This window comes from Notolepis coatsorum (assembly GCF_963971535.1).
Source record: "Notolepis coatsorum genome assembly, chromosome: 17".
Classification (NCBI taxonomy): domain Eukaryota; kingdom Metazoa; phylum Chordata; class Actinopteri; order Aulopiformes; family Paralepididae; genus Notolepis; species Notolepis coatsorum.
The window spans coordinates 90,162,876-90,173,038 of record NC_140181.1 but is presented as its reverse complement, the minus strand read 5'-3'; the positions used below and the strand labels follow the sequence as shown (position 1 = coordinate 90,173,038).

The following is a 10,163-nucleotide window of genomic DNA, read 5'->3' as shown; positions in this document are numbered from 1 at the left end:
GACCTGTGTATTTACCACATGGAGAAATATACTGTATTCTTTTTTGACATTTTCGTTTTCTAAGCAGATATATACTCAGAAATTCTTTTTGCCGAACCACTGCTGCCTGGGCGCAGTGATTTTATCACCTCAAAAGCCCTATTGCTTTTTGAAAAACGGGGATTTTGAGGTGATGAAATGGTTCAGCAAAAGAAAATTCTGAGTATATATCTGCTTAGAAAACGAAAATATACACAGGTCACAACATGTTTACAGGAATGTTTTGGAGTTGTATTTGGAGTGTATTTCGTGACTGTTGGGTATCTGCTTGTCTAACTCCAGGGTAGATGGCAAATAAGCTAATTTCCCAAAAGGTTGGCATGTTCCTTTAAGACTCAACATGGTAAATGGTGCATTTACACAGTGCTTTTATAATTATGTTCCTCACATTTCACCCATTCACACACAGATGGCAGAGGCGACCATGCAAGGTGCCAACCTGCTCATCGGGAGCAGTTAGGGGTTAAGTGTCTTGCTCAAGGACACTTCGACACGCTGCCCGGGAGGAGCGGGAATCGAACCGGGAACCTTCAGATTAAATCCATCTACATTCATTGCACACACATCCACATGCACACACTCACTTTAAAGGTGAGGTCCAAGAGGTCCAACGACCAGCTAAAAGAAAACCTCCAAAAGACAATTGTTGGACTGGGGTCAGATTATGTAACCGACCAGTTGAGGAAGTGGAACCTCAGGCAGCAGACCCAGGAAAAAAATACAACCCACCCGATCTCTTGAGGTGTCACACTCCCCATTCCTGGCTTCAACTCTTAAACCACTGGACTCGGTCTATCATTCTGCCCTTAGATGTTATTACTGGCGACAGCTACAGTATGATACCCACCACTGTGTCCTTTATGAAAAGGTTGGATGGCCTTTTCTGGTTGGATGGCCTTTTCTGGTTGAAAGGCGTAACTATCATTGGTATTTGATAGTAAATAATATAAATAAAAGAAACACAAACTAGACAGTAGTGATCCAACCTCCCATTCATCACCAATATACTTGAAAAAATTCTCAATACAAATAAACTCCCTTCTCAAAGAAAAAACATCATGGAGGAATTTCAATCAGGCTTCAGAATGCACCATAGCACTGAAAATGCTCTTACTAAAATAATTAGTGACCTCAGAATAAACTCTAATGCCAACAAAGTCTCAATTCTCGGCCTATTAGATAAGCGCATGCGTTTGACCCGATCCACCATGATATCCTAATAAATCGCCTAGAAAAGTTAGGTGGTCTTTCTGACTATGTATTAAACTGGTTCAGAACATATCAAAGGGAGAAAATATTACGTCAGGCTTGGAGATCATTATTCTGAGAATTTCTTTTTTATATTAGATCCTATAGATCCTAATATAATGTGAACAACTGTGATTTGCTCATTTTATGCCTGTCTTTTTTCTGTTGTGAAGCACTTTGAGCTGACATTTCTATATGAAATGTAAGATAAGATAAGATATTCCTTTATTGATCCCCTTGGGGAAATTCAGGCATCATAGCAGCATGGGGGGGAGGGGGGGGGGGTACAGGTAGTAAAACAACACAGTGTACAGGTGCTATACAAATAAAGTGTATTATTATTAGTATTTAGAATGGCATCTTGGAACCTTTGGTTTTTGGGGTTGCACAGTTTTCTCTGAACTAGGAAAAAACTGCTTTTTCCTTTTGACACCTGAAATGTCCTCCAACTGACTCTGAAACTGAAGGTTCTTCCTTCCCTTGCTGCATTTAAAAGGATTATCTCCGACCGCTGTGTGTCGACCTGTAACTCTCTTAGTTGATTTATTATTGTTTATTCTTATTTATTGTGCCCGTGTATGAAATTGCTGATAAACTATGTCTTGTTTTGTAAACCTGCCGTCGCTGTAAATGAGGGTAACCTCAGTGCCTCACGAGTTGAAAGGAAGGTTTGAAAATAAATAAAATTAAATCGCTGCCAAGCCTTCAGTTCCCCTCCCTGCTCTACCCCCTCTCACCCTGGACTCAGCTCTGCCTCCTCTCACCCTGGACTCAGCTCTACCTCCTCTCACCCTGGACTCAGCTCTGCCTCCTCTCACCGTGGACTCAGCTCTACCCCCTCTCACCCTGGACTCAGCTCGACCCCCTCTCACCCTGGACTCAGCTCTGCCCCCTCTCACCTGGATAGTAAAGTGCTGAGAATGACTGCTGGTATCATAGCATCTCCTATATGTCATATTATGAATAGATGTTTGGATGCGGGCCTATTTCCAAAGAAGTGGAAGGAGGCTAAGGTTTTTCCTTTACCTAAGGATACCAAAGCTGCTTTTAATGAGGGAAATTCTAGACCTATAAGTATTTTACCTGTCTTGAGCAAAATCATGGAAAAGTTGGAGCATTCACAAATTCAAGAGTATTTTGTTTCAAACAAGCTTGCAACAGATTCTCAACATGCCTATAGAGCTGGTCACTCTACTTCTACTGCCTTGATACAGATGACTGATGACTGGCTTAAAGCTATAGATAACTCTATGTTGGTGGGAGCTGTGCTGTTAGATTTTAGTGCTGCATTTGATGTGCTGGACCATTCTCTACTGGTTGAGAAACTTAAATGTTATGGTTTTAACTCTTCTGCTTTAAAGTGGATACTAAGTTATTTGTCCTCTAGTCTAGATCACAGAAGGTGTATCTAAATGGCAGCCTGTCCAGTAGCAGAGGTCTAGAGTGTGGCGTGCGGCAAGGAAGTTGCCTAGGACCTTTGCTCTTCTCTGTATTTACTAACGACCTATCTTGGGCTACCAAATGTGCTACAACAGTTCTTTATGCAGATGATTCAACATTGTATTACGCTGCACCATCATGCAATGTACTTAATGAAGTTTTGAGTAGAGAACTTAAAGTTGTGCATGACTGGGTAGTATGTAATAGACTTGTCCTTAATATCTCCAAGACTAAATGTATTGTGCTGGGAACAAGGCACAGGTTATCTACAAATCCAAAGCTTCATTTAAACTTGTGTAATTCAGCAGTTCAACAAGTTGAAAGTACTAAACTCCTTGGAGTGATGCTGGATTGCACTCTGTCTTGGTCTCAGCATATTAATTATATTGTTTTAAAAATGGGAAGAGCAATTGGTATTTCCAGGAAATGTGCTTCTTTTGTTGCCCGTCCCCTTTTATGTCAGATAGTGCAAAGTTTAGTTTTATGTCATCTTGACTATTGCTCTGCGATGTGGTCATCTGCTGCCAGTGGTGACCTCATGAAGCTCCAGGTGGTCCAGAACAGGGCAGCACGGTTGGTACTGGGCTGCTCACTAAGGTCTAATATGAGCCGTATGCATGCCCGCCTCTCTTGGCTTAACGGTGAAAATAGATTGTCTTTTAATATACTTGTGCTGTTCAAGTTGGTCATGAGCAGTAAAACTCCTGTTTTTATACATAATCAGATTGTTTTTAGTAATACTGTGCACACGCATTACACTAGAGGTTCCAGTAGTGGGCAGCTTGAATTGCCAGGTCCTAGAACCAGCGCTTTGGGGAGATCTTTTATTTTTAGAGCATTAACTCTTTGGAATGGCCTGCCTCGGAACCTCTGCTGCATTTACAGTAGATTCACTTTTAAAAAGAATCTTAAATTGTTTTTAAATTGTTTTTAACACTGTAAAGTAATTTTTTTTGTTTTACACTAATGTAATTTTAGCTATCTTAATTGTTACAGTAGTTTCATTATGCATTGTGTGTACTGACTTTTAATCATTTTGTTTTTGCAATAGTGATTGTTTTTGTATGTTTTTTTTTGTGTGTGGACCCCAGGAAGACTAGCTGGTTGCTATCGCACCAGCTAATGGGGACCCCTAATAAAATCAAATCAAATCAAAATCAAATCACCCTGGACTCAGCTTGGCCCCCTCTCACCCTGGACTCAGCTCTGCCCCCTCTCACCCTGGACTCAGCTCTGCCCCCTCTCACCCTGGACTCAGCTCTGCCCCCTCTCACCCTGGACTCAGCTCTGCCCCCTCTCACCCTGGACTCAGCTCTACCCCCTCTCACCCTGGACTCAGCTCTGCCCCCTCTCACCCTGGACTCAGCTCTGCCCCCTCTCACCCTGCACTCAGCTCTGCCTCCTCTCACCCTGGACTCAGCTCTGCCCCCTCTCACCCTGGACTCAGCTCTGCCCCCTCTCACCCTGGACTCAGCTCTTCCCCCTCTCACCCTGGACTCAGCTCTGCCTCCTCTCACCCTGGACTCAGCTCTGCCTCCTCTCACCCTGGACTCAGCTCTTCCCCCTCTCACCCTGGACTCTAGCTCCCCCCAGCCTGGACTCTAGCTTCCCCCAGCCTGGACTCTAGCTCCCCCCAACCTGGACTCTAGCTCCCCCCAGCCTGGACTCTAGCTCCCCCCAGCCTGGACTCTAGCTTCCCCCAGCCTGGACTCTAGCTCCCCCCAGCCTGGACTCTAGCTCCCCCCAGCCTGGACTCTAGCTCCCCCCAGCCTGGACTCTAGCTCCCCCCAGCCTGGACTCTAGCTCCCCCCAGCCTGGACTCTAGCTCCCCCCAGCCTGGACTCTAGCTTCCCCCAGCCTGGACTCTAGCTCCCCCCAGCCTGGACTCTAGCTCCCCCCAGCCTGGACTCTAGCTCCCCCCAGCCTGGACTCTAGCTTCCCCCAGCCTGGACTCTAGCTTCCCCCTGCCCATCGTTACAATAAATGCACCCTTGTTTTTGGTTTAACAACGACCTGGCTGGCTGTGTTCCGCGTGCAGATACCCTGTACTAGAACTAACACGAAGGGCGGTTTTAACATTACTGCGGCTATAGGGAGGTGTAGTCTGCCGTCACTTTGGACGGCCCGCGAGGTCCACCCGTATAGGGATTAATCATTGGGAAAATGGATTATCGGCTATTGTAACAATTCTGCCTCATCATGAACATTGGAAAGCTTTCCATTTTTGCACAAAATGAGTTCCCTTCTATCACTAACATTATTGTTTAAGCATTTTTGGTTGAAATAAAATTTGACGTAATTATTTTACGATTAATTGCGAATATTTTCATGTTGAGCTATAGATTGTGGATGAATACGCACAGAAAGGTACACCATGCAAATGTTCATGCTTTATTTGTTTTAAACGAGACGATTTAGAAATGGGCAATGGGGAAATACATTGCAATTTTGCAAGGTGGACCGGCCGGAAACAGCAATGACGTAACCACTACACGGTACACCTCCCTATTGCGTTATTTTTTTCCGTAGCTGCATTTTGCAGAGACGCTCTCTGATTGGCCACTGACTGACGCTCTCTGATTGGCCACTGACATGTGCGCCCAATCGCGTAGTTTATCACTGGTTAAGCTTAGGCGACTCTTTCGAAGTTGGTTAAGGTTAGAGTTTGGAATCAGGGCTGGTGTTCTATCGCCCTGCTCTAAGACAAACTCTAACCGTAACCAACTTCGAAAGAGTGCCTAAGCTTAACCGGTGTAGAAACATGCGTCACACGATTGGGCGCACATGTCACATGAAGTGGCCAATCAGAGAGCGTCTCCGCAAAATGCGGCTACGGAAAAAAATAACGCCTCCCTATTGCTTGAAGTCTACCTGATACTTCCTCTATACCAGGGGTCAGCAACCTTTTTGACATGAAGTGCCTGTTTGAAATATAGTTGTAACTAGTGTGCCTCAACAATATTTCATGCATCGTAAAAAACATTTCTCATAATCAGGTATTTTTAATGATAATTTTTACATTATTACATCATTATTGTTATTGTTATTATTAACAATATTATTATGATGGTTGTATCAACCCTAAATCTGAGTTGGGGCGGGGGTGCAATGCAGACAAACAGTTTTGCTTTACTGAGCTCCGTTATCTGGGGGCTGTAGTTGGTCACTTTAAGCTGCACACCGGAGCATCTTTTAATCCAGCTGTTTGCTGTTCTGATATTTTCTAACATTTCGTTGATGCGTCGCTCGACACTTCAAGCTGACATGGGGATATCTTTTATCCTTTATTTGATTGTCTCTTTGTTTGACAAGCCTTCAAACAAAACATCTGAGCTACAGAGAAAAGCCTCCTTGATATACTCGACTTAAAAAAAAGAACCTGTGGGAGGATTTCAACAAGATAAATGCGACAACAGTGCAAAATATTTCACTATAATATTTCAAAGTAAAAAAATACACTATAATGTTATGCACATGTATTTTATATGTTAATAAAATTGCATTTATCTACAGTCCTAATTCTGTCACTGTTTGATGTCACAAAGAAGGGTGTATCCGAAAGCTGTCTACAACATTTGTAACAGGTGATGAAAAAGTAAACAAATAATTAACTATATTAGACATTTGTTAATGATGAATAGGCTTCACTTCAGATTAGGGCACACAATAGCATCTGCAAATGATTGATAGATGTTTTATGAATGTCTTAACAAATCATTTGTTGAACATGAACAAATAAATGGAGGTACATAGTCGTTTTTTCATATTCATTTTTCAAAGCATCTACAAATTTGTTACTACACATTAAACAACATTATTTAATGATGACAAAATCAAGTACAAACAATGTATGGTATAATTAATGAGTTATACATAATGTATAATAAAATATATATGATTTAATAATAATTACGAATGTATATAAATGATTTGTTCATGATTAGTTCATTATCTACAAATACCTTATAAAGGTCTTATAACTGAGTGTTATTATAAAGTGTTACCATTACTTTTTTTTTTACTTACTTTATTTTTACTGTATGTAGCACTCTCGGGGGCTCATACAGAAACAAGCATTTCATCATAAAGTATTCTGTATTATGTTGTGACAAAGAATAAACAAACTTGAACTAGCCTAATTTGTTTACCCGCTATGACGGGCCGTACTGTATTGAGCCGTACTGTATTGTACCCAGGGGTGCAGTCGTAATATGGGCGGAGGCCAAACGGTATCCTATTATTATGCAAAGTCTAGGCACTTATCACCTAGACTTTGCATAATAATAGGATGCGCGCACTTCGAAGCCCAAACGCCGTTTGACCGCGGTTGCCTAGCACTGCACCACTGATTGTACCCATTCTGCAATATGTTAAAGGGGCTATGCGTTATAAATGTCATTTTTCAGTCTCTAGCATTGTATTATAGTAATAGGAGTTCGTATCAATGTGTTTTTGGGCCTAAATACTATATTGACGAATTCCTCAGCTACAGCCCATCCCCTGTTTGCCTCTAGTAAATCAGGTCATGTTGATTTTTTGACGAGCTGGGCAACGTCACAGGGCGCTGTTTATAGCGCACGGTGATGTGATTGGCTCTGTGGTTTTAGTAATGCCCGCCTCCATTCTTCGACAGACAGAGCTCTCGGGACTCGGGAGCGATCGCTAGCTAGTTAGCACCAGCCGGGGCCGGCGTTAGCAACCGGGGGCGTCGCGGAGCATTCAGACTGCTGGCTACCTAGATCCACTTCAACCAGCGTCGCGGAGCATTCAGCCTGCTGGCTACACAGCTTGTCGGTGTGCTAATAGCCTCTGCAAGCTAACGGTAGCTGGCTCCAGGCTATTAGCACATCGACAAGCTGCTGGAGCTCCCGACGCTCGGCTGGTTGAAGTGGATCTAGGAATGCTCCGCGACGCTCCCGGTTGCTATCATGTGCAGGTCCTCTTCTCAGACCTGTGTACTGCACACGCATCATGCAAGCTACACATCGCTGCATGTTGATCAATGGTGGCCCACTCGGTGCATCACAGTGGGATACTATTGTGCTAACAACAACCGCGGTGTCCGGCTTGTCGGCCGGCATGAGTGCTCGATTTAAAATGGTTCTCTCCTCTTTGTATACCTTTGTCCTCACAAGTATTCTGCCAGGGAACTTATGGATACGACAATAGTAGTAGTTATAAGGTGTTTGATCATTGTGTCGTTGTACATATTGTGTATACACCGTTAGAAGCTAACGTAGCTTAGCTTGGTAGCTATTGTGCTAACAACATACCCCGACGTCTAGCTTGTTAGCCGGCATGAATGCCCGATTTAAAATGGTTCTCTCCTCTTCGTATACCTTTTTCCTCACAATTATTCTGCCAGGGAACTTATGGACACGACAATAGTAGTAGTTATAAGGTGTTTGAGCTTGTAACGTTAGTTAGCTCATAGCTATCGTTTGAGCTTGTAACGTTAGTTAGCTCATAGCTCTCGTGTACCACGATAGCTATGAGCTAACTAACGTTACAAGCTCAAACACCTTATAACTACTACTATTGTCGTGTCCATATACTTGTGAGGACAAAGGTATACAAAGAGGAGAGAACCATTTTAAATCGGGTATTCATGCCGGCTAACAAGCTAGACGTCGCAGCATGTTGTTAGCACAATAGTAGCCCACTGTGATGCACCGAGTGGGCTACTATTGATCAACATGCAGCGACATGTAGCTTGCATGGTGCAGTGCTTTGCCCCACAGGTCTGAGAAGAGGACCTGTGGTACCCTTGACTGAGATTTCATAATCAAAACTGTTAGATCAACCCTGAAAACTGAAAATATCTGTGGTAATAGTTCATAACATGGACTCTCAGAGTGATGGAACCTATGTTAGCTTCTAACGGTGTATACACAATATGTACAACGACACAATGATTTACATTATTACAAATATGGTAACGTGGTTGTGGCTTTTACAAATAGTGGTAACATATATATATATAGATAGACAGTACTGCTACATCTCTATATTTATGACATACCATATTTGTATGTAACCTGAAACCTAAGGGGGGACCCTGATGTAAACAAGACGAAAGTCTTTCTCTGGTCTGCATCCCCTTAACAATTGTGTGTATTGAGCTGTACTGTATTGTACCCATTCTACAATCTGTTAATAAAGTTTTCAATCAATCAATCAATCAATCAATAAGACCTCCACCTGGATGGAATGACGGGGAGATGGGCGGAGCTATTTGGTGGGTGGCTGTCACTCAAAGTGTGGGTGGAGCCAAGCCAATAAATAGCCTGCTTTCATGAGGCTGAAAAATGCTGGTTTTGAGTACAAGATTAGAAATATAAAACAATGATTATTTTTGGAATAAAAATTACACATGTGTTACATAGACTCACAGGAAGTGTGTAAAGTTGCCCAAATAGTGCTAGGAATAGCACTGCATGACACCTTTAATAACGTTTTCAATCAATCAATCAAACGGAGCAGCCTATTCAAACGTGCGACAGCGTATGTGATAAATTATTCCAAGTTTGTTCCAGTTATTTATTATAACTTTCCAGTTATTCCACCTCAGAAAAAGAAGAAATTACGCATAAATTAAACCTTTAAACCTGCGTGAACTAATTGTAACTAATTATATATTCCTCGTTTTCTGTCTCAACATGAGAGCCAGCTGAATACAAAAAGAAAAGAAAAAATGTCCAAGCTCTAAAAAATAAATGATATACACTACTTACACTGAGATGAGAGCAATGACAATTGCTATCAAAGTCCAGGTCTCTGTGGAGAAGTCAGGTAAATAGCCCATTGCAGCGTCTTCTCCGCACAGACTTGAGGCGAGGTTCTGCAAGCTGCTCTGACTGCGCGACCCTTTGTCCTGTTTGCGTCCCTGCGATTAGAGAGGCGGGGCTATTCTGTACTAAAACAACAAAAGCAAGGGCTCCTGATCTGACCACTGATCTGAAAAGAAGGAACACTTGTTTTCACGAGTTTATTCAAATACAGACTGAAGCGGACTCTAGATCAGTTCTCCCACGTTGATGAGAGTCTTATAATGATATAATGATATAATGATTAATCTTTACTGAGTTACAATGACTGGCTATTAAGGACAAGGTCACAATCCTTGGCTAGGATTTCAAGAGCTTCCATAGGCTCATGGCTATATTAAATCAAACTTGGTCAAAAGCAGCCAAAGAGCCTATTATGCTATATTATGATATTTCGTTTAGTAGTAGTAATAGCAGCATATCATTAATAGTCTATAACTTATAACTAATAGTCTATCTAAAGGAGAAGATATAGATTTAGTTATTGTCTGATTATGTTTTATACTGCCCAGTTCTACAGGCTTTTGGCAACATGGAGAAATACTGCCCTCAGGTGGTGCTGCAGTTAAACCAAGTTACATCATAAATTAAAGCATAATAAATAATAAT

At 42.2% G+C, this 10,163-nt stretch overlaps 1 protein-coding gene across 1 annotated transcript in view; it reads right to left on the bottom strand.

The window, feature by feature from the left end:
* The window catches only part of LOC311244477 (cytochrome P450 3A30-like), a 34,559-nt gene extending 24,971 nt beyond the window's left edge, over window positions 1-9,588 (bottom strand). The window contains exon 1 of the mRNA XM_084334015.1: window positions 9,462-9,588. Coding sequence (XP_084190141.1) covers window positions 9,462-9,532 — 71 coding nt within the window. The 5' untranslated portion in view covers window positions 9,533-9,588. The remainder of the gene's footprint in view (window positions 1-9,461) is intronic.
* Window positions 9,589-10,163: the final 575 nt, after the last annotated feature.